The sequence below is a fragment of the Aspergillus puulaauensis genome, chromosome 8 (assembly GCF_016861865.1).
Source record: "Aspergillus puulaauensis MK2 DNA, chromosome 8, nearly complete sequence".
In the NCBI taxonomy this organism is placed as follows: Eukaryota; Fungi; Ascomycota; class Eurotiomycetes; order Eurotiales; family Aspergillaceae; genus Aspergillus; species Aspergillus puulaauensis.
Window position 1 is genome coordinate 2422614 of NC_054864.1, and position 26404 is coordinate 2449017.

The 26404-nt window shown below is 52.5% G+C and overlaps 10 protein-coding genes across 10 annotated transcripts; 4 read left to right on the plus strand and 6 right to left on the minus strand.

Moving 5' to 3' along the window:
• Positions 1-1603: 1603 nt before the first annotated feature.
• Positions 1604-2934, minus strand: APUU_80929A (cytochrome P450; the record flags this gene model as incomplete). The annotated part of the gene is made up of 4 exons (XM_041697264.1): positions 1604-1762; positions 1848-1883; positions 1954-2365; positions 2435-2934. 4 exons carry the CDS (start codon positions 2932-2934, stop codon positions 1604-1606), a joined length of 1107 nt encoding a protein of 368 aa, XP_041562812.1.
• Positions 2935-4306: 1372 nt separating this feature from the next.
• On the plus strand, positions 4307-5179 carry APUU_80930S (2EXR domain-containing protein; the record flags this gene model as incomplete). The annotated part of the gene is made up of 1 exon (XM_041697265.1): positions 4307-5179. The coding sequence occupies one exon, from the start codon at positions 4307-4309 to the stop codon at positions 5177-5179; it is 873 nt and encodes a 290-aa protein (XP_041562813.1).
• Positions 5180-5247: 68 nt separating this feature from the next.
• On the minus strand, positions 5248-6153 carry APUU_80931A (uncharacterized protein; the record flags this gene model as incomplete). The annotated part of the gene is made up of 2 exons (XM_041697266.1): positions 5248-6006; positions 6076-6153. The coding sequence occupies 2 exons, from the start codon at positions 6151-6153 to the stop codon at positions 5248-5250; spliced, it is 837 nt and encodes a 278-aa protein (XP_041562814.1).
• Positions 6154-7067: 914 nt separating this feature from the next.
• On the plus strand, positions 7068-10329 carry APUU_80932S (uncharacterized protein; the record flags this gene model as incomplete). The annotated part of the gene is made up of 7 exons (XM_041697267.1): positions 7068-7481; positions 7531-7673; positions 7723-8173; positions 8228-8469; positions 8524-8748; positions 8805-8919; positions 8974-10329. 7 exons carry the CDS (start codon positions 7068-7070, stop codon positions 10327-10329), a joined length of 2946 nt encoding a protein of 981 aa, XP_041562815.1.
• Positions 10330-11122: 793 nt separating this feature from the next.
• On the minus strand, positions 11123-13263 carry SRB4 (mediator of RNA polymerase II transcription subunit 17; the record flags this gene model as incomplete). Its single annotated transcript, XM_041697269.1, has 3 exons — positions 11123-12351; positions 12398-12783; positions 12836-13263. The coding sequence occupies 3 exons, from the start codon at positions 13261-13263 to the stop codon at positions 11123-11125; spliced, it is 2043 nt and encodes a 680-aa protein (XP_041562816.1).
• Positions 13264-14065: 802 nt separating this feature from the next.
• On the plus strand, positions 14066-16568 carry PFK1 (ATP-dependent 6-phosphofructokinase; the record flags this gene model as incomplete). Its single annotated transcript, XM_041697270.1, has 3 exons — positions 14066-14812; positions 14867-15328; positions 15378-16568. 3 exons carry the CDS (start codon positions 14066-14068, stop codon positions 16566-16568), a joined length of 2400 nt encoding a protein of 799 aa, XP_041562817.1.
• A 302-nt stretch (positions 16569-16870) lies between these two features.
• Positions 16871-18503, minus strand: isn1 (IMP 5'-nucleotidase ISN1; the record flags this gene model as incomplete). The annotated part of the gene is made up of 8 exons (XM_041697271.1): positions 16871-16966; positions 17017-17156; positions 17246-18040; positions 18086-18233; positions 18283-18297; positions 18352-18372; positions 18422-18432; positions 18479-18503. The coding sequence occupies 8 exons, from the start codon at positions 18501-18503 to the stop codon at positions 16871-16873; spliced, it is 1251 nt and encodes a 416-aa protein (XP_041562818.1).
• A 613-nt stretch (positions 18504-19116) lies between these two features.
• Positions 19117-20256, plus strand: APUU_80936S (phenylacetaldoxime dehydratase family protein; the record flags this gene model as incomplete). Its single annotated transcript, XM_041697272.1, has 1 exon — positions 19117-20256. The coding sequence occupies one exon, from the start codon at positions 19117-19119 to the stop codon at positions 20254-20256; it is 1140 nt and encodes a 379-aa protein (XP_041562819.1).
• A 165-nt stretch (positions 20257-20421) lies between these two features.
• On the minus strand, positions 20422-22262 carry APUU_80937A (putative MFS quinate transporter; the record flags this gene model as incomplete). The annotated part of the gene is made up of 4 exons (XM_041697273.1): positions 20422-21522; positions 21571-21699; positions 21747-21936; positions 21985-22262. The coding sequence occupies 4 exons, from the start codon at positions 22260-22262 to the stop codon at positions 20422-20424; spliced, it is 1698 nt and encodes a 565-aa protein (XP_041562820.1).
• Positions 22263-23161: 899 nt separating this feature from the next.
• On the minus strand, positions 23162-24770 carry APUU_80938A (putative MFS transporter; the record flags this gene model as incomplete). Its single annotated transcript, XM_041697274.1, has 2 exons — positions 23162-24453; positions 24515-24770. The coding sequence occupies 2 exons, from the start codon at positions 24768-24770 to the stop codon at positions 23162-23164; spliced, it is 1548 nt and encodes a 515-aa protein (XP_041562821.1).
• Positions 24771-26404: the final 1634 nt, after the last annotated feature.

The window sequence follows — 26404 nt, forward strand, 5'->3', positions numbered from 1 at the left end:
GTTTTATATCTATTGAACGTTCTTTTATTATTTTTCAGGCTAATAATAACTATAGCTAACCTTAGAAAGCTTTGGTATATTTTATCTTACAACTAGAATAATACTAAAAGTAGCCTTCTTGATAGTTTTAGTATTATTCTAGTTGCTCCTCCCTAGTCCTAACCAGACTGGCCAGATAGTCTGTACAAATATCTTGTTTTCCCTTTTCTCCTTATTCTCCTTCCATCCTGCTACTTACCTCTGGCTACTTGAATGCTTCATGGTTGCGGGGTGAGGATCTTTCGAGGACTGTAGACATAATACGCCGGCTAGGTGCCAGTAAATATAGGCGTTTGGTGAGTGTGCTACTGAAGTATTAATTGAGAACATGCGCTATGGGGCGGTGGGAGCCGATTCATTCTCTATACAGGCAAATCCTAAACAGTGTAAAGAGTAGCAGGAAACTCAAATGCCCTGAAAATAGAGTCCGGATTGAGCAGAATGAAATAAGAACGCTCGTAGGCCAGCGACATTAAAGGTCCTCGGTTACTGATTGCTGGCTGGGGGCATGTTCTGACAAGTCTTTTCCTAGTACCAAGAAGAGGCGCCCCAACCCAGCTGCCATGCACTTGTGCCTTGACATGCAAGGGGGGCTGGACGAATGTAATCGGTTTCTAGAATTTCTTTGGGTCTGTGACAAGGTAACAGCTGTTCAACGCACGCTGCTCAACCATAACAATAGCTCCCCTTTCATGAAAGAGAGCTTATACTTCAGATCTCTGTTCACACAGCAAGGTCGATCTGGGCTTGCTGGCTATCGCGGACTTCCCTCCACCTCCGCCGCCACCTCCACCTCCAAACTCCACGAGAGAAGACACTGAATTAATATTGGCAGTTCGATTGGATGGAGCACTAATAAACTTTATCAAAGGTTTCTACCTCCATATTTTTGTCGCTGGATGGACTGGGGTTGGTTCGTTTTGCACAGCCCAAGCGAAACCTGACCATAAATGGTGAGTGTCAATGTATGCACGGTATTGGACAGGGAGTAATCTGTATTCTGTAATCTGTAAATCTTTCAATAATAATGTTTCAAGGTTCTACTAACCCCGCAGAGCCCTAGTATTCGGCAAATGACAAGGACTGCCCTCCCGAAACTGCTTCACAGCATGGTTTACCTAGAATGACAGTAAATATGTTTATCCAGGAAGTTCATGCCTCACTACTAGCGTGTGAATGCCAACCTAACAACAAGGGTCTTTGATCCGCGACGGGGTAGGTCCATCACTGCAAACAAGGAGGATATGGCCAAGGAACTCAAGCGAGAATGTTACTGCTTACAAAATGCACTGCTTACTACAAATGAAGTACAGCCCTGGCCACCTAGTAGTAGGTAGAGCGAGATTTATACCCCAAATTCAAATAGTAACTGCTTAAGGTCCTGATTATAAACAACATGACATTCCCAACCACCAATCTGATCCTAATCAAGATAACTAAATATTCGTGAAATATGAAAGTCAGACCTCTTTAGTTTAACAGGTAGTGCATCGCAATGATTCCGGTAACCCTAAACCTATGACTCCTGGTGCCAGCCACCCCCAATTTGGAGTTGGGAGCCAGATTAAACAATATTATCTCGTTTTCTAATCTGCACGGACATAGGCAAAGACTTGTTGAACCAGTGGTTCTTGGTTCTGAATTCCGCTTCAGAGTCGGCCAGCCTTATTTCGTACAGCCGGAGAAGCTCCGCAATTAACTTATGCATTTCACATAATGAGATCTGTCCAAAGGTCAATGTCTAGCATTGGCAGAACATGGTTGAATGGCTGATAAGGAAGATTCAAGAGATCAGACATAAAACTTACATTTTTACCTATGCATGTCCTTGACCCTCCTCCAAACTACCATCATTCGATTATTAGTCAATCAAAAGAGGAAAAACAAGTAAATGAATGGTGGGTAAGCACTCACTTGAAACATGTGTCGTTCCATTTGAACTGCGTCTTCACGGAACCACCGATCCGGATTATACGTCTCGGCGTCTTCGCCAAATATAGACTTATCCAAATGGATAACTGCAGCATTTATGCCAACACGCAGGCCTCCAGGAAACCACTGGCCTGCAATCTGGCACCCTCCTGGAGGGACAACTCTAGGAAGTGTTAGCCCAACACTAGGGTGGATCCGCATTCCTTCCTTGCAGCACGCCACCAGGTATGGGAGCTGCATTGTTTCGGCATATTTAATGCGTGGATAGCTAAGGTTGCCTGCAGCTGTCGCTCCGTCTATCTCCTGAAGGAGCTTTTCATAAACGTCGCGGTTTTTCATAAGGTGGTACAGTATGGACGAAAGGGCAGCAGCTGTAGTATCACTACCAGCAAATCTGGATGAAGCACACCGGTGATAAGTATATACTTGCCTTTCGGGGCGGGAAGACAGTGCTCTGACTTACAGTCCAACATATGCTTCTGTCTGTACATCCGTCATCATGAAATTCTGCTGGTCACCCTTATGCTTGTGGATTTCAAGTAGATTGTTGAGGATATCTGCTCTCGAATGATTCTCATTTGGTCTGGATTGCAGTCTTTCTCGCACACACGTTTCTGACGCTTCTTCAATATTCTTCAAAGCCTTTAAAGCTTTTCTTACTGAGCTGAGCAGTAGTCCGGACGCAAGGAAGGGCGCCCGCGCATAGGCTGGCATCACGCTAGCAGTGCATAGAGCAGGAAGCAGTGTGTCGAGAGAGGCAATATAATCTCGAACGTCACAGCGGTGTCTCATGAATCCGAACATCGAGCTAAAGTATAGTTCGCCAATAACGTCAAAGGCGTACCACTGTACCCAGGTTGCAAGATCCACGGGCTGTTGTGCTTGGGCATACTCTCCCATTCGTTCCATGAAAAGCTCGGTGCATACATCAATATAGTGTTCGAACTTTACAATACTACTCATTGAGTAGATATTATTAACGATCCTTCTCCGTTCCTTGTGGATATTCTCATCTGTGGACGTAAAATGATCGGGAAAGCGAGCTTAGAGAAGACGATTAGACTTCTCGCTCAAAGGCACAATCAGATATAGCAGGATATTCTCACCAAAGTTAGGTCTCCAGGGAGTGTAGAAATCGGTCTACCCCAGCGAATCAGCACTGGTAAGGAGGAAATATAATGATCTGCAAATCCTACCTTGTTGAACCTTGAACTAACTCCATATATCTCTTTAATGGATGCGGGGTCAGATATTGCAACTTCGTTGGGCGCTATACGTATGATTGGACCTTTTGTAAACTTAGTATTTCCTTTTCCACTCATATAATGAGCATCTATGTGTTCGTGCAAGGAAGTGGGAATACCGTATTTCTTGTGTAGTTCCGCCTGTGTCCTATGTGCCTGCCCTCGGAGAATCTCCATCACAATCCAGGACCGAGAGAATGATGCCAGGAAGGGACCTGGATATCTGGCATAGGGATGGAAAGTGCGGGCATATATAATCCACAAAATCCAGTAGAGTCCAATCACGCCAGCTATGAGCAGCATGCGGTCCCAGAGGGAACCTGTGGTGTCCCAGAAAAGCAACTTCGGGGCTTCGTGGTCAAGTTGTCTGATAGAACGCAGTATGAGGGACTTGGAAAGATGGAGGGCCTCATTCAATGATACCCTTTGCCCCTTTATCTATCCCTTGCTATTCCTGCCTGCCTTTCCATATTCCCTCCCCCGCTGGCTTCCCCCCGTGGGGGTGGGGGGAAACCCGCGGAGGGTGGTTGAGGTGTAAAGTCGATCGAAGTATCAGCAGGCCTATGAGAGCATGGACTGCCCGACATGCATCTCCAGAATCTGAGTAGGCCAAGATGTGATCACTAGTCACCCGATCACTACCGATAAACTAACGCCCGATCCCCTCCTCGCCTGCCCTGCCCTGCCCCTGTGGATTGTCGATCCTCGCCCGGTGCACGATTATGCGAATCATGTTAAAAACTAAAGATGTGGGCATTTCCTGCAGTTTTCTTGCGGGGCAAACTCCGCAATTCCCACTCTTTTGGCTTTGGACCATATAGATTTATTACAAGTGCAGAGCTCCTCAATATTGCTACAGTGTTGAGCAGTTGTTAGAAGGCCGGACTAAACTATGTACGAGGTAAATCATGAATACAGATAAATAGAACGCAAATTCAAGGTAATAGTTGCCTATCAGGCTAAGGGCCTTTATGATTAAGCAAATTTATACTTAGCGCGGCGAGCCAAGCGGCAAGCAAGACGCAGCTTTTGTTACCGTTGACCTTGCCATTTCTCCATTTATGAATACAAATCCACGCACACTCCTTATCATGCCAAAATCAGAAAATACCTTTCACCTGTTTCCCAGGCTGCCGACCGAACTCCGGCTTGCCATCTGGCGCCTCTGTCTCCCGCACAGACGCGTCATGGAACTCGACGTCCAGAGCGACGACCTGATCTGGGAAGAGTGCCCCTGCAGCAAGAACTGGCAAATATCATGGACAAACCGCGCCCCTCCTCTTATCACGCTCGTGTGTCACGAGTCGCGAGCAGTTGCATTCGAGACTGGCCGTCCGCAGCAGCTGCCGGACCCCACGAACCCGGATACAGAGGCCTTCAGCAATTACCAGATTGATGGCCCCTGGCTAGACACAGTACGAGACTCCGTCCACCTTAACTGGGAGCCCTGGGTGGACATCGAGTGGCAAAGTTATGATTTGGGGGATCCTGTGCGCTGTGTTATGGCGACTGCGGCGCGGAGCCGCGCTGGCAAGGCGTCTATCATGTTAGGTCTGCTGCAGGTCTTTCAGCACCGTGCGCGTCCGGAGGAACCTGATCCGCAGTTTAGGTGGACGAGGTCTGGCCTTGCTGATTTAATGCGCGCCCGGGCGAGCTGGGACGTGGTGATCTTGGAACCTGTTATTATACATGCTGATGCGGGGGCTGCAGCGGGTCCGTTTGGGCTTCTGGCAGACGCGCGAGTGCAGCTGGTTGATGCGGATGATGGTGAACGGATTAATACATTCATGGCGCTGGAGAAGATGCCAGGTGTCACTATAGGTTCTGGCTTTGGGCAGGAGGAGCTGGCTACTGGCAAACAGGAGTTAGGGGATGCTGTCAAGGCAGTCTTTGGGTCAGAGGATAAGACTCCAGAACTGCGTCCGGTTGTCATGTTTCGGCTTTGTACGAGGGCGTGTATGTAGTGCTACGCAGTATGACTGGACTAAGATACAAATAGTTCTTCTCATCCCTTTCATCCAGACATGGCTCGTTATAAGCACTTCCTCTGCAGACGGCCGGACAACCCCTGAAAGCCACGCATAGCATTGTAATGAGACCGGGCTTTACCTTTGTCGGTCTTGCCACCCTTGAACTGCTGCAGCCACGGCGAGAAGCCGGCCCAGTACTGTATAAAGTTCTTGTCCGCCACCGCTGTCATCGCCATATCAATTCGTGTGTATTTCCCCCCTTCCATATCCGTTAGCTCCTCTGTCACCACCTTAGTGCTCGAATGCTTCTCGTTTTGAAGGTAGTCGTTGGCCGTATCGATGAGGTTCTCCGACATCTCACGGACCCGTTGCTCATGGATCCCCTCTGCGGCAGTCCGCGCGTTCTTCAACGTATCCCCAAGAGCTTCATCGCCGAGCTCCTTCCGGGCAGCGTTCATACGACTGTTTAGGCCATCCAGGAGATCGGCAAGAAGCGGGTTGGGCGTCGTGAAGTGTCCCGGTGGGAAGAGCTTTTTGTTGTCAACGCTGTAGATAAACGGCTTTTGGTTACCCGAACTATCTAAGGACTTTAGCCCGCGGATCTCTTTGGCGGTTTCGACCACGTCCGGGGTGAGGTCTGTTCCGACGGAAGTCTGCTGCCCGGGGGCGAGATTTTGGCCCTTCCTTTGGAGCCCGTCCATGAGCTCGTCGAAATAGCAGGACCCGTCGGGGGCAGAGCCCGTGATACCAGGGGCGAGTCTGTTATCGCGTATACCGAAGGCCTCGATATCCATCCGATATGCGTACCAGATTAATAGACTCTGCGTTGAAGAACAGAATTAGCATTCAGCCGCCCGGGGGGGTATCGCAGAGGAATGGGGATGGCCAACCTGGTACGGCCCTGCACCTGCACTGGCGGCCACATGCTGAACAATTGCGCTCAGTAACAAGATAGCCCCGAGAAGCATCTTGCAGAAGTCTTGATGTGACCAAGAACGGAAGGCCTAGAACATGGGGTGGATAGGAACGAGACTTGATTATTCAATATCTGGGAGGAGCGTCATATTTTCCATTTCCAACACGCCATATAAAGACTATATACATACTCTCCCGGATGGCCTGTATGTTCTAAGTGTAAGCGAGGGTGAATTAAAGCCAAGAAAACAAGATGCCACTTGGGTAAGCGCCCATGCAGGGGCATAAGTTTCTCCGGGGGCTGAAGCTTTCTACATGAGACGGCGACAGGCACAATTCCCAGGGCGCAGCCAAGGGGAGCCAATCGCTAACAAGCTATATGTGCAAACCCTGTAAGATCCTGCGAGGCTTAGAAAGCTGGGCAGCCTAACAAATATTGGGCCGGATCGTTTAGGGTTAGAGGCCGAATTTACCCATTGCTCCCCTGCAGCCATACTCTGGGTCGTAGGCCGCCTCTGCCTAGAGCAACTGAGTAGGCCCCTGTGAATGGGGGAAATAAACAGGATGTTCAAATTATCATGCAGTATTTGGACCTGAATTGGGGGCCAAATGTAACCTTCTAGATACGCTGTTTGTGTTGGCCACTGCTGCACTTCTCATTGGATTTAGGGCAAATTCGACGGAGGGCTGGGAATAGTACACCGTACATCCGTGTCCAAAAGGGCGACACAATCCTAGTACTTGAAAATGAAGTGGTATTCTAGTGTCAATTTCGCTTCGAGGCACTGCCCGCCTCCATCGGACAAACCCAGGAGGCGTTGTGTATCAAAAAAAGCGAATTGTGTAGAGTACGTCCTGGTGCAATCTCCAGCTCGTATAAGATATAACGGCCCCACGCACATCTAATTTGCCTCTGTAGTTCAGTCACCTACCGACACTCCCTTGGTCTTGAGTCATTTCAGACAGGATGAGTGACGTTTGTAAATACATTCAAGTCGAGGCCGACGACGGCTGCTGGGCACTGGCGGACCGCTGTGGCATCTCCGAGGACGACCTTGTGAAGTATAATCCTGGGGATGGCTTCTGTGACAACCTCATTCTTGATCAATACGTCTGTTGTTCAGAGGGTGATCTGCCAGACTTTTCGCCCAGGCCTGATGATGATGGCAACTGCTACGTCTACGTTGTTCAGAAGGACGACAACTGCGCTGATATCGCCAAGGCAAACAAGATCAATGACTGGGAGAAGATCGAAGACTGGAATACACTTACATGGGGCTGGATGGGATGCGGTTCGCTACCGGAAAAGGCCAACATCTGTCTCAGTGAGGGTGATCCGCCATTTCCAGCCACAGTTGATGCTGCTGTTTGCGGTCCTCAGGTTTGTCCTTCTCCTCATCCGTTGCTTGGCAACATCTGACTCTTCATAGAAAAGTGACACCAAAAAGCCAGACAAAGGCAGTGTCTGGGACTGGGCCGACCTGAACCCATGCCCCCTCAACGCCTGTTGCGATGTCTGGGGCCAATGCGGTATCACGCCGGAATTCTGCACCAATTCCACGGAGGACGGCGGGTGAGAACCCCCTTTCACGAGAATGCAACATTAAACTAATACTTTGCAGAGCCCCAGGCACGGCCAAAAATGGCACTAACGGCTGCATATCTAACTGTGGCACCGAGATCAAGAGTACATCCACCCGCCCCGGTAGGCCGATGCGCATCGGCTACTTCGAGGCGTGGAATCTTGACCGGCCCTGTGCCAATATGGACATTTCCAAGATGACGGATGGTGACATTTATACGCATATCCATTGGGCCTTCGGCAATATCACAGACAGCTGGGAGGTGGACGTCAGCGGTCTACAGGAACAGTTTGACGGGCTGAAAGAGCTTGAAGATATCCAGAAGATTCTGAGCTTTGGTGGTTGGGGGTTCTCAACTGAGCCCTATACGCACAATATTTTTCGGGAGGGCGTCAAGGATGGCAATCGTCAGATTCTTGCTGCCAATGTTGCCAAGTTCGTTAACGATAATGACCTGGACGGGGTGGACTTTGACTGGGAATATCCTGGTGTAAGTTCTTCACATTGCAAATCTAGCATTAGATGTGGCTGATTCTCTTCCCAGGCGCAAGATATTCCAGGCATTCAACCAGATAGCCCTGACTCAGGCAAGAACTATGCCGCATTCCTGAAGCTTGTTCGGGAGGCGTTGGATGAAGACAGGACCATGTCGATGGCTCTTCCGGCATCTTACTGGTACCTCAAGGGCTTTGACCCTCTGACCCAGTACGATGAGTACATGGATTATTATGTCTACATGACCTACGACCTTCACGGCCAGTGGGACTGGAACAACACATACGTCAAGTAAGCTATCCACATCACTCGTGAACGTCTACTTAGGCTTACACGATGCTCCAGCCCCGGTTGTCCGCTCGGGGATTGCCTCCGCAGCCATGTAAACAAGACTGAGACAGAGTACGCCCTGTCGATGGTGACCAAGGCTGGACTGCCGTCTATCAAGATCGTTCCTGGTCTCGCCCTCTACGGGCGCAGTTTCGAGATGACAGACCCAGACTGCAAAGGGCCGGAGTGCAAATTTACTGGGAAGGAGTCTGGTGCCACCAAGGGTTCCTGCACCAATACGTACGTCCGCTCCAGCTCCGGAGATGAATCTCAGTCCTTCTAACAACCCCTTATAGTGCCGGATACATTTCGAATCTCGAGATTTACAGCCTGATTAACCAAGCGAGCAACATCGACGACGAGGAAGACCCTGTCAGCATTGAGCAGTACGAGGACGAGGGCGACATCTTAGTACGTGTTATATGACAATCCTCTAACTGACACAGATCTAACGGGGAACTGCAGATCTACAACAACAACCAGTGGGTGTCCTGGCTCACCCCCGAAAGCTACAGTGCCCGCCAACAATGGTACGACGAGCTGCACTTCGGCGGCAGCGTCGACTGGGCCAGCGACCTCAACAGGACATACGGCAACAACGGCACAGGTGACCAAGAGGATACAGACGACGGATGGGGGAACCTTGAGCCCTGTCCACAGATTGTCTTCCCATATCTTGAAGGACTCCAGACAGGCATCGACAACGGCATCCCCGACTACTGCATCCCGGAGATGACACTCGACACGCTTACCTGGATGCTCGACGTGGCGTACGGAAACTATACCGATGTGAACAACGGCTACGACGAGATGTTTGACTACTACGTCAAGTACATCGAGAAGATCATCCCCTCCGTGCTCAACAACGCATTCATGCTCAACATGAGCACCACAGACACGAACCAGCTGGTCCCCGACGACGGTTACGGCATGCAATACTTCGACTGCCGATTCCCTGAGCAAGACGACTGGGTCTCCTGCGCCAAGTGGGACGATAACCTTGACGCGCTCTGGCGATACCTCGACGCCACTGATCTCAAGCTCCGCGACGAAGATGGCTTCGACAAAGCCCTCGCCACTGCTGGTCTGATGCGCGACTGGATCGACTTCGGCGAGTGGTCCATCACGCGTCGCAATCTTGCTGTTCGGCCGCCGGAGTCGACCACGCTCAGCTTCACGGGTTGGCCTATAAGGAATGAGTCCATGGTCGTTAGTAACCCCAAGGATATTGTTACAAAGGGTTTACCGGATATTCCAACTTTGAGGGAAGAAATGCAGGCGACCAGGCTGGAGATCATGGCCGGGCTCTGGATTGGTGGTGATCCAGGCGCTGCTGCTGTGGCGTATACGCCCCCTGTGCTGATGCTGGAGCAGGCTGTTGACAGCATGAAGCAGGCTAAGGAGCTCGGCGAGAAGGAGGAAGAGGAAGAAGAAGAGGAGGAGCGGAAGCGTATGGAGAACATCATCTTGCTTGTGATAGGGGTCGTGTTGATGTTTGTGCCGGTGGTTGGCACTGAGGTGGCAGCTGGACTGGGCTTTGCGAACGTGGCTCGGGTTATTGCCATCGCGGGGGAACTAGGCAATGCGGCTATGGCTACGTATGACACGGTCAATGACCCAGCCTCGGCGGTTGTTAATATGCTGGGCATGTTGTTCGGGGCAGGCAGTATTGCGAAGGTGGCGCGCGACGCAAAGGGACTTACGAAGGTTGCGGACTGGAGAAGGGGCATGAAGACAGGCGAGATCTCCTCCATGGGCAAGATCTTCCAGGATGGCGATAGTAAGGTACAAGCCATCGTTGGGAAGATGTGCAAGCTGTGACCTCCCCAGAATTAGACGGTCTAAGGATCAACTTGCACGTTGTTATATTATTCTTGAGCCACAACTGCACACGTACTGGATACATGGCATTAGGCCAACCAGGTTGATAAATGTCTATTATATCCAGCTCGAAGTCAAACATCATTCTATCTGAACTGTAGCCTCCTAAGGCTTTGAATGATAGCCAGACATGTTGGTTGTAATCATCAGGTCTAGCTCTCCGCTGCCAGGAAAGAGAGTCTTTTATATACCCATTTCCAATGACTATTTCCCCGAACAAGCTGGCTGTTCTCCATCGAGGCTCGCAAGATCCGCCCCTGTTTGGGCCTAGCGCTATGAACTCAATCGCTGGCATCCGATTGGTCAACTATTCTTCAGAATCATTGTTGTGGAGACATCGAGTCTGCCAATCGGCGGAATACTTTTTGAACGAGATGCTGCGAGCTGGACCCTTGTCTGTTGCCTCCAGAGCCAAAGAAGCTAGTAATATATGAACCACATATTATATGGCAGGTGTCTGTTAAGTACGATGACCAAGTAACTACTGCTGTGAACACGATCACTCTATTTTCTCAGGACAGTAGATTAGAAGGGTATACTGAATATGATAGCGGGGAACACTGGCAGCCGTGAGATCAATAGTTTCATGAGGGTATCAATTGGTAGATGTCTATTAAAAGCAAATATCTAGCACCCCGGTGGAGCCATTCCCGTGGTTGAGATAATCCCAAACAAACTCCTTGCAGGAACCGATGTAGAGTCGTCAGTCATTATCAGGTGTTTGGGTGGCTTATCACCACGAAGACAACTGGGACGCCTGGGAAACAAATTCGGCCAGGTTTGGCTTCAATTCCCCAGGCTCGGGTTTCCATGTCTCCGACATTTTCGGCGGCCGGTTGCCATATCCTTCGCCCAGAGCTAAAAAGTGTCCTTTGATTGACAGCTCCTCCCGAGACAGGCTGACAATCATCTTCCTCCTTTCATCAGTGGGATCCCGGAGCTGCCCATGGTGGGGAAACAAAGCTTCCCAGGATATCTCCCCCGCGCCTTGCTCTTGCTTATCTGACTTTTGCGAGATAGCTGCCACTATATCTAGCATGCAATAGTGGGTAACCATTGAAGAAACTTCATCCTGTAGCCCAACGCGGCCGGGAGACAGCACATCGGGAAACGGTGGATGGCTGAATGAGATGTCATAAAAGGTACCAAGCGGCGGGATCACGGGACTGGTCCGAAGTCGAACCTGGAACGAGCTCTGTGTATCAACCAGCGTTCCCGAAAACGTTGACTCGAACGGAGCCAGGAACACCCTAGCCAGTGCTTCAACCTTTGGCACTTGGATGCTGGGTTGCAATGTGCCGATCGACGAAAATTGGGTCGCGTGGAATTCACACTTGATGCCGGCTGATTCAAGTACATCGCGCAGATCATCCATGAATGACTTCAGCCATTCTAGGTGGGATTTATGCTGTAGGTATGCCATGATTGGCCGGAGGATGTGATATTCAGGAACAGGTCGACGCTTAGGAGTCAATGCAGGTGGCGGTTGGGTCCTTCGCCGAAGGTTTTGGCGGTGCGCGTAGGCCAGGAGAATGCGAATGGAGTGCGCAACTGCATCTGCAAAGACATCTTGCTCGCCAGAAGCAGCCACCTCCGGGTCATGGTCCTGATCCCAGTCAACCAGATCCAATAATATCTCTTGCTCTCCAGATACAGGGACCTCCACCAGGTTCTGTCGTGTTGTTACCCCTTGGTTGCCTAATACTCTAGCTTCGCGCATCATTTCGTAGAAAAGCTCCTCCTCAAATACTGTATCGCGGGCTTGTAAGATCCGGCTTTCAATCGACTCGGCTCCCTCTGGCGGTCGGCACACTTTCGAGCAGCCAACGACGCGATTGCCCTGTTTCACCCTCACGCGTACTCCTTTCGCTTTTCCAGGTATCAACCCTTTGTCCAAAAACAAGCTTCCGTCGTCGGTCCTTCGTAAAGCGGCGAGCCCTCGGTCGCGGAAAATAGGCGTAGCTGTCAATGTCAGTGGGGAGCCGGCGCGCAAACAGAGTAATCTTACCCTCCAAAAATCCATATTGTACCGCGAGAGCCTGCCCCTCTCTTGGCAGTCTGCAGACCTTCCATCCCTTCTCTTTGACAGCTAATACCTCATCCCAGTACTTGGTCTCCGAGTTGATCTCTGTTTCCAGTCTCGAGCCGGCGTTCAAAAGCTTGTTTGCGGCTGAACTGAAGTTCTGCAACCGCCATCCCCTTGATACGGACTTGATGTCTTTGAGGGTGGAATCTGGTCTCGGGGGTGGGTTAATGACCTCGGCGCTCAGAGTCCCAAGCGGTATGGCGCCCTTTAAGAACTGGGACATGGACATTTCAGCCTGACGGGCATTGTGTTTAGAAAGCAACAGAGAGATGAAATCTAAGGCAAAGGCGGTTTCCATGTGAGCCTGTCTACAAAGCATAAGCATGTCACCGCGATTGAATGGGCGAACGCGCAGCTTACAGAGCGAAATTGATAATCTCAGCACGGCGTTTGTACAGCTGGTCCTTCTGCTCTGAGGCATCCAAATCTATTGCATCCTTGTCGCCAGCATCGTCTTCTTCCCATGGATCCTTATTTTTATCCTCCTCGATCCTCTCCCGTAGCTTCGTCTCGTTGAGCTCGCGGAACGACCCCCATTGCGTGTTGATCTGGGCGATGTCGCGGGGCAATGAATCCTGGCGGTCGCGTTTTTCGATGATAGGGCGAAGCGGAAGGCTAAAGGAGTCCGACATGATTGTACGTGAGCCACTCTGCAACGAGTGGCCCCATGAATCGAGTGACGGGTGTTTGAATTGGAAGGGATCGGATGAGCCGCTCCGACAGCTGGAGCTTGGGCCACAATTGGGGCACGTGATTAGTTCCACGTGATCTCCTCTACAATTCACCATTCAAGATCAACTTACCCTGTCATTCCTTCCAGAGAGGCTGGTTTAGAAGACGATCTTAAGTTTACCAGGCTGTGCTACGATAATTTCTCGGAGGAAAGTTGGATTGTTGGTGGTATAGCTATGGACCAACAAAGTTTAGTATTCAATATATATTTCCGAACCATGAACACGACTTCGGGAACCCCCACCAATCTGCGAAGAGATGATGCGCCAAGTCTTGCTTATTGGCAGCATTGAATGCTACATGTCCCTATCATGCCATCCAAACCCATGTTTTCCTGCGTGCAGCCAGCCAATCAAGGCGTCACATGGGCGCTTAAACCCTGCCCTAGACAAATGGCACGTGACAGATATCGCGCTAAACCGCAACGGGGAGATGGAGCCACCTGGTGACATCAGCAGATCTTCTTCACTTGCGGGCGATCAACTGTATACAGCGCAGTCTTCGGATCCTCCTTGCAGGAATAAAAGGGCGGGACTCGGATCCGGTCGGGAAAGCACTCCAGATCAATGGCCCTGGCCGTATGCTAATTGCTGATAGCAACAATTTTTAGACTCGAGAACGCCCCGCGGCTGTTACTCCCTTTAACTGTCACAGGCAGTCTGTGACGTACCTTACCCGCAGCCCGCTTTTTCTCACCGGAACCCCCACCACGCACCAAGTTGTGTCTTCATCAACTCACTCTTTCGTCACTGCTCGTTCTTTTTTACTTATCTAACCTGTCGCTGCATTGCCTCTAGCTCTCTCGACTGAGCTGCCACTTTTCGTCCTGGAGATTGATTTGTCGCAGTTGCCGTCGTGATGGCTCCCACAACACTTACATCGCAAGCCCCTCTTCCCAAGCGCCGCCGCATCGGCGTGTTGACCTCCGGAGGAGATGCCCCCGGTATGAACGGCGCTGTGCGTGCCGTCGTCCGTATGGCCATCCACTCCGACTGCGAAGCCTACGCCGTGTACGAAGGATACGAAGGTCTGGTCAATGGCGGGGACATGATCAAACAATTACACTGGGAAGATGTTCGAGGATGGCTTTCTCAGGGTGGTACTCTGATCGGTTCCGCTCGTTGCTTGTCTTTCCGCGAGAGGCCTGGCCGACTCCGAGCTGCTAAGAACATGATCATGCGTGGAATTGATGCATTGGTTGTTTGCGGTGGTGACGGTAGTTTGACCGGTGCCGATGTCTTCCGCTCCGAATGGCCTGGCCTCCTGGAGGAATTGGTGAAGACGGGAGAGTTGACCCCAGAGCAGGTCGAGCCTTACACAGTATTGAACATTGTCGGTCTCGTGGGATCAATTGATAACGACATGTCCGGGACAGATGCTACCATTGGCTGCTATTCGTCGTTAACTCGTATCTGTAATGCTGTTGATGATGTCTTCGACACAGCATTTTCTCATCAGCGAGGCTTTGTTATTGAAGTCATGGGCCGGCACTGTGGTTGGCTTGCTCTGATGGCGGCCATTGCCACGGGCGCAGACTGGCTGTTCATTCCCGAGATGCCTCCCAAAGATGGCTGGGAGGATGACATGTGCGATAACATTACCAAGGTGGGCCGCATGAAGTTGAATTGGCGTCTGAAGACTAACGTTTACTCTTGACAGAATCGTGGCGAACGTGGCAAGCGCAGAACAATCGTCATCATCGCCGAAGGAGCGCACGATGAACAGCTCAACAAGATTACAAGTGACAAGGTCAAAGATATCCTCACTGATCGCCTCGGGCTGGACACCCGAACAACAATTCTTGGACACACACAACGAGGAGGATCTGCCTGCGCCTACGATCGTTGGTTGTCGACCTTGCAGGGAGTGGAGGCCGTCCGAGCTGTTTTGGACATGACACCGGAATCTCCTTCTCCAGTCATCACAATTCGCGAGAACAAGATCATGCGCACGCCATTGATGGATGCGGTCAAGGAGACGCAGGATGTCGCGGCACATATCAAGAAGAGAGACTTCATAGGCGCGATGGAATTGCGCGACCCCGAATTCAAAGAATACCACTATGCCTACAAGAACACGGCCACACCGGACCACCCGAAACTCGCCCTTCCCGAAGGAAAGGTAGGAGCAACCCGCTCTTTAATCAACAACCCCGGCTAATATGAAACAGAGAATGCGAATTGCCATTGTCCATGTTGGCGCTCCTGCAGGAGGAATGAACCAGGCTTCGCGGGCTGCCGTGGCATACTGTCTAACGCGCGGGCACACACCAATCGCCATTCACAACGGATTCCCCGGCCTGATCCGGCATCACGCAGATAAGCCTGTAGGCTCAGTGCGCGAGGTCAAATGGGTTGAGACAGACGCCTGGGTAAACGAGGGTGGTTCAGACATTGGCACAAACCGTGGCCTTCCCTCAGAAGACTACGAGACTACCGCCCAATGCTTCGAAGCAAACAAGTTCGACGCGCTATTTGTCGTCGGTGGATTCGAAGCCTTCACAGCCGTCTCCCAGCTCCGCCAGGCGCGTGAGAAGTACGAAGCCTTCAAGATCCCCATGGTCGTTTTGCCGGCCACAATATCAAACAACGTCCCAGGCACAGAATACTCGCTCGGAAGCGACACCTGCCTGAATGCTTTGATCGACTTTTGCGACTGCATCCGGCAATCCGCTTCCTCGTCGCGCCGTCGTGTCTTCGTCATCGAAACGCAGGGTGGTAAATCAGGGTATATCGCCACAACAGCCGGTCTGGCGGTTGGCGCCGTCGCGGTCTATATCCCCGAAGAAGGGATCGATATTAAGATGCTCGCCCGCGACATAGACTTCCTCCGCGACAACTTCGCCCGTGACAAGGGCGCCAACCGTGCTGGAAAGATCATCATGCGCAACGAGTCCGCTTCTTCCACATATACCACACAGTTCATCGCAGACATGATCAAGGAAGAAGCCAAGGGACGGTTCGAATCTCGCGCCGCTGTCCCCGGACACTTCCAACAGGGCGGCAAGCCTTCGCCTATGGACCGCATCCGCGCCCTGCGCATGGCCATCAAATGTCTGATGCACCTAGAAACCTACGCCGGAAAGACCAAGGACGAAATCGCCTCAGACGAGATGTCCGCCACCGTCATCGGAATCAAGGGCTCCCAGGTCCTGTTCTCGGTTATGGGTGGTGAAGCCGGTCTCGAGAAGAATGAGACGGATTGGGCCCGTCGCCGGCCCAAGGCTGAGTTCTGGCTCCAGTTGCAGGATACGGTTAATATCCTATCTGGCCGCGCGAGTGCAAAGGATACTTGGTCGTGTTATGAAGATGATGACAAGGTTTATGCGCGGTCGCATGCTCCATCCCCTTCATATGTCTGATGAGGACTAAGTGAAGCAAACGATGCGGATGGGGGAAGATGTCACAGAATGACAGGTTTTGGGATTCATTTTGGACCGATGTAGCCTTAATTCCCCTTACGAATGATAAACATGTAGTGAATGAATGGATTGATGTCCTAGACAATGACATGCATCTACCTAAGTTAGTTAAGCTGGTGCTAATTATGTATACCTATAATACTTTCAGGGGAGAAAGTCTCCACATGGCCATCAAGGACGGTACTGTATAGTCATGACCTAAATCATGGAACATGGACAATGAATGCCTGTTGGTAGAAGGATCATGGTAGGGATTTCTGGATACTAGCTAGCTCGTCCAGAAGTTGTACCGTTTCAGCTGGGCTGGCGATCCACGCAGTCGTGGAAGCAAGACGGGCCTGCACATGTCAACTTAACATTCCATGATGGATAAAAGAAGTCGACAAACCTTGAAATCATTGGCACCGGCCGATAAGAACTGATCACCGACATGCAAAGTGCGCGCGGGGTCAATGCCGCCAAAATACTGCTGGCAAGCACGCACACCCCATGATTTATCGCCGATATCAACGAACACGTCGTTGCCACCTGTTAGTGATTGAGATTAGCATACAAACATAATAGGTCAGGGTAGGATGTTGGTTAGAAATGTGATAGGAGACGGAAAGGGGAGCAACCATTGAAAGCACAGAACGGGAGTCGAGTTCCGACCTGGGACCGTTCGACTGTATTCTGGACGACGAGGACAGTTTCCTCTAGCTGTTCGCGAGACAGCCGGCCTTTATTCTGCGGGTAGACGCCGACTGCCCGATCCTTGCGGAGGACGGATACTGGGAGGTTAAGGTTCGCGACGCAGGCGCGAAGGGAGGACTCTGCGATGTTTAGAAGCTCTGTGATGTCTTCTTCTTTCCAGGTGGCCATTTCGCCGATCATCCACTTCTCGCGCGGGACGTAGATGAGCTTATGTGGGGAGGATGCGTCGTATCGGAAGAGATAGTTGCTTTCGCCGCCCATGACGATGAGGCCGGAGCGTTGCTGATCGGTGAGATCTTGGGAGTCGTGCATGACGTCGAGAAGGCCCTTTAGGCGCTCGTAGTATTTGGCTTCTTCTGTGTAGCCGGCGGCTGTGACGATTCCGACTTTGATGTCCTGCTGAAGAAGGCGGATGATGCGCGGGATAGCGGCGTTATCGGGCGTCATGTTAGTTCCGTCGTCGTATAAAGTTACATCTCCATCGAAGGTGACAAGTTCTAGGCCCCGGGCGTGAACCAAGCCAAGGAGCTGGGCGGAGTTGAGAATCAGGCGGATATCGTTGAATGAGGGAGCGACGAAGCGCCGTCTGCTGATGAAACGTTGTTGATCTTGGTACTTGAATGCGTCCTTCAAGTATACCCTGGTGAAGAACGAGCCGACTGTTGGAACAAGGAGCTTCAGCTTCGACTTTCCGGCAGCACCGCTGAGTTCATGTTCAACTGTTTCAGTCAGTAATTAGCTTTATAGAGGAGAGGTAGAGCTACTGTGATCGTCCATAAGGCCCTCGACATCTCGGAAGATTTCCGCGTAGCGCTGGTGAGTGTCGAGTGCGACCTCTGTGAGTTTTTTGCTGTGCTCTTGGTAGACGGCGGTGGGCTGTGAATGTAGCACAAATGGAACGGCCAGAAGGCCCTGAGGGTTCATTAGATAGCGAAGAAAGAGATATTCCACAGAGACGGACCTTAATCCATTCAATCTAGGACGAAGTTAGTAAGAGACCGGGACCGGGACTGGGTTTTGGAGAACCTACCAATTGGTCTCGACGGTGAGTCTACAGATGGATTAGCAAGAGGTATTTGGAGGTATCTGTACCAACATACCTTGAGGGCGTCTGGAGGACGTCAGTTGGTGGAAATAGCAGTGAGTGGGATGCTTACATTCAACGCGATAGCGGGTAGTCATGGTGTATTAGAAGTAAAGCAGGAATTGTAAAAAGACTGTGAATGCTAGAGATGATGAAGAAACGACGGACTGTCCCCCTTAAGAGTCGAGATAAGAGGAACGAAGTGGCACAAGCAAGGGAGAGCAACAGGAAGAGAAGCTGTCTGGACTGGATCGACGCTGCCGCTGTCAAGACACAGACGCTTCCTGGTTGGCTGGCAGTGGCCGCCTGAGGCACCAAAGGGAGAGCTTATCAGCTGATAGATCACGGGATTGTTTATCAGCCAAAAGCGGGCTAGCGTGGTCGCACCACGCCGAGAGCCGGATCGCCTGAATGGTAAGGCATCAACCACTTACCAGTCGACTCGAACATATTTGAAAGACATATTTGAAAAGTGCGGCGACAACAGTCTTGTTGGAAACTGCAAATCCCCGAGGTCACAGAAACAGCTCGACTCTCGAGTCAGTCTGGGCTCGGGCAACAGCACCAATGGCAAGCCTCGGGCGATCTCCGTGTTCTCCCCCAATGTGGAGTCTCACAAGGCGGGGATGGATGGGATAGTAATTGGTAATCCCCAAAGGTTCACAAGTCGACATTCTCGACAACATCTCAAAGTCGACAATATCAGAAAGAATGCCCGAGAATCGCATCTACCCGCTCGCCAGACCCCCAGGGCATAAGCCGCCCATGGAGCGGTGGAAGCTCGAGTTCCCCAACAGTTCCAGCCCTACTATCTACACAGCATACATAGGCATCCAGCGGCACAACTCCACCCCAGACACCCTATCCGCATTTTCAAACGCCACAGAAGCCATACAAGACTGGCTCAGCAGCGGAAAGGACAACGACACCGTAGCAGAAAAATTCACCTTCATCGAAGGCGACGACGCCCCGTCTTCCCTAACATGGGTGTGCTACTGGTCCAACCAAGCCCTCTACTCATCCCACATATCATCGCTGAACCTGTCAAATATCTACAATGCCACCGGCAAACCAGGCTCAGACTCAATCGGCCTCTGGGTAGAAAAATTCACAACCCCAATCTCCCGCCTCGAAACAAACTACTCGGGGCTCGACTACCTCCCCGGTCTAGCGCGTCTGCCTGGGTCAGAGACTGTCGGCCACACACTAACGGCGTACTGGGGCGCCGCGCGAGACCGGATCCCCGACTCGGCTAATGATTTGTTTGGGCGGCCTGCCGGTGAAGAGATTGATAGCAGTAGCACGGACCCTTCGCCGTTGCCGTCGCCGACGCCGACACCGGCAGGATTGCAGCAGAGATTAGCGGGTGTAAACCGGTTCGACAACCTCGTGCATATCCGCTCCGGGCAGTTCTGGGGGAATTGCGACGCCGTAGAGACAGAGGCGTATGAGGCGCAGTTGGAGCCGAGTCTGCGTGCTGGACTGCGGTGGGTTTGGGAGAACAGGGAGGAATCTGGTGCGATGGGACTGCGGTTTGTTCGTAATGTCCCGCTTTCGAACCAGGCTGCGAATGAGGTTGAATCTACTGGACCCCACGCCAAGGAAACATGTGCAGCGGGCTTCTTCCGCAACCTCGAGGACCTGGAGCGCTGGGCAAAGCGGCATCCGTCGCATTTGAAGATTTTTAATGGGGCGATTCGGCATGCGAAGGCTTTTGGGGATGCTAGGAAGTTCAGGACGTGGCATGAGGTTTCTGTGCTGAAGAAGGGGGAGGCAGAGTTTGAGTATGTGAATTGTCTCCCTGAGACGGGGGTGATACGGTTTCTTCCTCTCCAGGGGGAGGATTTATAGTTATAGTACGGTTAATGTAAGGTTGCGGTGATAATCATAGACATTCCAACGTCAGTATATACCCAATCCTGGAGTAATACAACCCTTTCTACATATATCATCGCAGTCATCTCGTCATGAATGACCTCCACATAATATATCATAACCAAAGATCCCAGTTCCCAATTAGACATGCTCCCTGCGCTCCTCCTTAGCCTTCTCACCCTCACCAACATTCATACTCGCCACCTGCGCAGCAGCCACATCCTGATCCTCGCCCATCTTCTCCTGGACCAGATCTCTAGTCTCAGCATCCCTGTTACCATACAAACCGATCTTATACCATGGCAGCTGGAACAACGAATCCATACTCTCCAGAGTCCGCCCCGCAGTCTCAGGGATACTAAACAGCACCCAAATTCCACCAAGGACGGTCACGGCGCCGAAACACCAGAATGTACCCTTGGGGTCGATCCCGCCCTGCGCCGTGGGCAGAAGCATATTCGGCACAGCACGGGCGTTACCGTACTGGTTTGCAAAGTGCAGCGTCATGGCGGTGGAAGTTGCCAGGGCGCGAATGCGCAGCGGGAACAGTTCAGCGGTTAGCAGGTACTGCATGGAGTTCCAGCCGAGCGCCCAGCCTACACCGGAGATGTAGATCATGGCGATGGCGCCGCGGGAGGGGCCGGCCTGGTGGGTGGGGAGCTCGAAGTCGTCGACGACGCCGAGCTCGGGGACGGCTGTTAAGAAGCCGGCGATGTAGACCATGGAGATGGCCTGCAGGGTGATTCCGATGAGGAGGGCGCGCTTGCGGCCGATGACGTCGACGAGGAAGAGCGCGCAGACGACGGCGGCGACGAGCTTGACGATTCCGAAGACGGCGGTGACGAGGAGGCCCTCCTCGGAGCCGGAGATGCCTAGTAGGGCGAAGAGCTGGGGTGCGTAGACGGTGATGGAGCCGGCGCCGGACCATTGTGAGAGGATCTGGACGCCGGTGGCTAGGTAGAGACGGTACAGGTTGGAGGGCACCATGACGGCCTCTTTGACGACGCCGAACCAGCCGAGGCCGTGGGTTGCTTCCATTTCGGCCTCGTGCGAGTTCTTGATCCCGGACAGCTCTTGGATAACGTAGGGGTGGTCAGGGGGGAGGTTGCGGATGCGAGAGAGGTTGATCAGAGCCTGGTCGTAGTTGTTTCGCTTGATAAGGTAGCGCGGCGACTCGATCTGGAGGAACGAGAGGATGAAGATGAGGCCGGCGAATATGATGTGCAGACTAGTAGGTACGAGCTTATAAAAGTTAGTGTTTAGTGTTTTGACTTATGTAGGGCTACTCACCCAGCGGTCATGCGTGTTGTCTCCCATGTTGACCTCACAGCCATAGTTGGCAAAGTAGGCCACGACGATTCCAATGTAAACGAAACCAGTGAAGATACACGTGCACAGGCCACGAATTTGCGCCGGAGCCTGGAACAGTTAGATCTCGAATCAGCAAGTGGGAAAAGCAGACGTACGATTTCACTGAGATAGACCGGGGCCACCACGACCGTCGCGCCAACACCGAGCCCAGCAACCAGTCGTCCAGCATAGACAGCAGCGAGGTTGCCCCCGTGGCCCATGAAGATGGCTATGCCCAGGATCCATACGAGACACAGACCGCGACAAGTCCAGAGACGGCCGAAGATATCACAGAAGAGAAAAGCACTGGCAGGTTAGCGCGGTGTGGTTAGGGTTAATGTTGGGAACACTCACATAAGAGCACCACCGACACTGCCCAGCTGCACCATCGCAGTGACATTTGCGCGGATGTTGGTCTGCTCGACCTCGCCGTACGAGTCGAAATTGATAGTGCGCTGGAAATCCTTCGAATCGAAGGCTCCGGTGATCAAACCCTCGTCGACACCACGGGCAGCGCCCATGAGGCCGAACGTGAGCACCGCAAACCAAAGGCGCCAGTTCAGGACCTCCTTGGGCGCGCCATCCAGCTTGAGCCGGAAGACGTTCAAGGGCTGCTTCGGACCGCCCGCCATTTTGAAAAAGAATGCACACGCAGGGAGGAAAGCAGAGAGCTGAGAGCGGAGGAGGAGATAGAGGGGTACGGAGAAAAAGAAAAGAGGCAGTCCTGACCCTCCTTCTCTGCCGCACAAGGAGGCACGCCTTTATAGGAATCGTCCGCGAAACAGAAAAAAAAGACTCAGCGGTAGCGTAACATCGTCGGTGAATGAGCCAGCGTCTCCAACAACGAATCAGTCCACCCTTCGGAGGTTGTCCGCAAACTGGCGATTCCGGAGCAGCTTCCAGTGTGAGGGAAGGCCAGTGAAAGCCATGGCAGGGCCCAGCAAGCCATCAGCAATGCGGCTGGGGTGATTGGTCCCAGACAACCAAAATGCGGAGACAGCGAGGGCCGATCAGCGCGGGGACTGGAGAGTGCTGGAGAGTTTTATGGGGACTTGGAGAGTGTGGGCGCTCGGAGATGACCCGTACTCTTGACTGGGGCGAATCTTGGGTGGAACCAGACAAAGACACGCGGTGGTCTGTTCGAGAGCCTGGAGAAAATGTCCGAAACCCGGAGTGCAGCTGCTGTCTCGTCGAAGATTCGTCTGCATGGCGGCATGGCCGAGAGTTGCTCCATGGAGGCGATCGCTGGGGGCGTGTGCTTGACATCCTTGTCTGCTGGAGCTGGCCAACCCCAGAAAGGCCCAGAAAAGGCCACGCCGGCCTTGGCAAAGCTTTAAACTGCTTGAATTCAAGTAATGCCAAGTGGCTGGGGTGCCGGAAATGTGCGATTCCCGATGTTCTCCCGGGTTGACACGCTGCACGTCTGGGACTCTCTGGGCCGCTTCACACACTAATCACGAACAGATTGTCATTAACTTGTATTATTCACGAGCTAAACTTATAGGCTAGATACCCACACGTCCACGTGCCGTCAAGGTCGCCACTTAAACGCAGGATTGCGCCAATCCAAGTCCTGCACCTGCTTCTGCGACAGCCCGGACAGCGCCTGGTCCACGTCTGTGTGCGCGCGCCGCCGATTATCCCACTTCATCCACGCCCACAGAGCCGCGCTCAGAATCAAGCACATGCTGCTCGTCGCCAGGTTCAGCCCGTTGCCGATGTGGTAGTTCGGCTTGTCGAAGTCCAGGAACGACCACGTCGAGACCAACCCGCCCACGTTGCCTAACATCACGTTCGTCCCGATCGCGGCCGACCTCGCTGTGTCGGAGACGACGTTGTTGCTGACGTGTGCGTTGGTGAGAGCCCCGAATGCGAAGGCGCCGCTGGCGATTAGGAATGTCGCGCCGTATCGCACCTGTGCGTCGGTCGATGCGAGGAACATGATATACCCCGTCATCATGAGGGGCGGGCCTGCGACGAAGAAGGCCAGCCGGTTATCCCACCGCCAGCTGAGGAAGGGGAATAAGACGGTGAAAAAGGCCCCGACGACGTATGGCGGGACGGTGTGCAGCTGCTGGCTGACGACGCTGGCGTCAGGGTAGATGGTGCGGACAATGGTCGGTGCGAAGAAGGCAAGGCCCTGGACGGTGATGTTGTTCAGGAGGAAGATGAACGACGTGGCCAGGGTAACTGGGCTGAAGATACCCCGGAGGAGCTTCGTGGTATCGATGCGATCGAGCACTTCGGTCGTCGCGACACGTTCAGACTTCAGTCGTGCAATGGCCAGGTCTTTCTCTTCTTGCGTGAGCCATCTCGCCGTCTCTGGTCGGTCGGTCAGAGTGAAGAAGGCAATCACTGCCAGGGCAATCGTCACGATCCCTTCGATGGCGAAGATCATCCGCCATGTATGTAGACTGCCGAAGTGATCCAGTGTGAGAATGGCAGAGGCCAACAGCCCTCCAAAGGCCCCGGCGAGAGGCGCCATGACAATATACAGCGACAACCGGAACGCGAGCTCGCTGCGGCGATACCAGCGACTCAAGTAATACGCAATGCCTGGAAGCATGCCTGCTTCGAAAATTCCCAGCACGAATCGCACCCCAGCGGCCTCTGCAAGCGTGTCTACGAACGCTGTCGCGACAGACGATACGCCAAAGAGCAGTGTCGACAGGGGCAAGAACCAGCCGGGCCCAAGCCATTTGCAGGCAAGATTACACGGAATCTCGAAAACAATGTACGAGATGTAGAAAATAGACAGGACGACATTATAGTCGTTGCCAGCGAGGCCCAGATCGGTGTCGAAGCCTGCGAGTCTCGCGTTTCCTGTAGGGCTTGGTCAGTCGGGACACTACAGTATTAGAAGAACTAGTATTGAAGAACATACCGATATTCGCGCGATCAATAAAACAAAATAAATAAAGCAGCGACACCGTAGGAAGCAGGCAGAAGTCCATCTTCCAACGTAGTCGCGACTCGGCCTTCTTGTCGAACTCGAACAGCGCCCGGCCATACTGATCGGTGGCAGCCTGGCCACGACCGGCGAACTGCGTAGGATCTTCGACGGCCTTCAAGTCTTCCTGATGCCCGGCCAGGGCCTTCTCATCGGCCACGTTCGGCTTCTCGTCTGATTTGGCTGCCATGCTGTCGATGCGACTGATGCGATGGGTCTCGGACACCGAAACAGAATCTGGGGAGATAAGAGCTCCACCGCGTCTTTATACCCCAGCGCGTCGGATCAAGCTGCACTCGGATTTACCGACTGGGATCGAAGCACGGCAGGATGCCTCGGAAGCGCTGGTCGGATCCTCCACGAAATGACAGTCTGGGGTATCCGACCTGGGCGCTGTGGGGTGAATGGCAGCAATCTGGTGTCTGGAGGGCGTCGAGCACGGGAATTCTGCTGGCAGACCACGGCATTTGCTCAAGGACAAAGACTGGACGAGCCTAGACAGTGGGAGGCTTGGTTGTGGCTTTTCTCGTCACGTCCGTCCGCGGTTGGGCTGGTCGGGTTGATATCGGCCGTAACTGGATATATCGCTACGGCGAGCTCTACTCGGGATCTTCACTCTTCTAATCTGTACAGGATAAAGTGCATTTCATCTACAAGAGCTTCATGAATCGTGAGACTCCCAAGTCCCCAACTGTGACTGTCAAAGGAAAACTGCAGCAGCGTTGAGTGACAGCCCCAACAAGCGACTTGGCGTACAACCATTACTGCTTCAGGCATCATCGCCGAGCAGAAGGATGCTCTTGGCCAGCTGCCAAGGAGGAAATATGTGCTGCATGACTGGCTGCACGGGCCAAAGGTCAGCCACCAAGTCTCGTCTTCTTCTGGAACCAATGGTCTCGCGCAAAGTTCACAGAAGCGTTACCAGAAGCGTCACCAGGAAGCAGTCGGCATAAGCAGACGGGGAAGCAGAAAGCTGCGACAACCAGAGTAAAGGGTCAAGCTCTGAGTCTAAACGTCCAAATCTCAAACTGTGTGGGGCGAATGGTGAGCTTTCCAGGGAAAGAAAGTCGGAAGAAACCAGCCAAGGCCCTAAGTCGACACACTCCCCGCAACAGGAGGCCATCCCCGCAGTCTGGAGTGCACTGTGGGACTGCCAACCACGGTTGAGATTGCAGCGCCATTATTGGGCAGCGAATAAGCTGGGAAGTGGGAATTGCCACCTGAGCCCTCCCCCGAGTTTGAAGTTTGTGGGGGTTGCTGCTACCCTGCATTCCATGTGACTCTCCCCACAGAAGTTGTGATAGCATCATAGCAGCTTCGAGATGATATTGATACCGAATTGTAGCAGATACTTTATTATCAACTATATTATCAACTGGGTTTCGCAATGACTCCGCCATTACGGAATACTGGCTGTCCATACATGCTTGTCCATTACCGCCCATCCACTCTACACCGTAGTAGACCACCACCATGATAGAGACATGATGACAAGAAGCTCTTGCAATTGGCAAAAGCACCGGGAAGACAACTACCGAAAGCTATCCTCAAACCTTGTAATGATGCCGCGATCCCTTCCCAGCAAAACCCAAGCCCGCGCCCAGCGCCATGGCCCTTGGCTCGTAAGCACCTTGCACCGTGACTCGAGGAAAAACAAAGGTCGAGAGATCGCTGCCAAAGCTTCGATTCCACATATCGGAAGTCTTCATCCGAAGTCGGAACTTCAGACAACTTACTCATGTCCTCCAGGGATGGAGAGGAGCGGAACGCGAGTCTGACACTGCTGCCCAGGTTTGCCAAGTAGCGCATTGGAGATGGTATCGG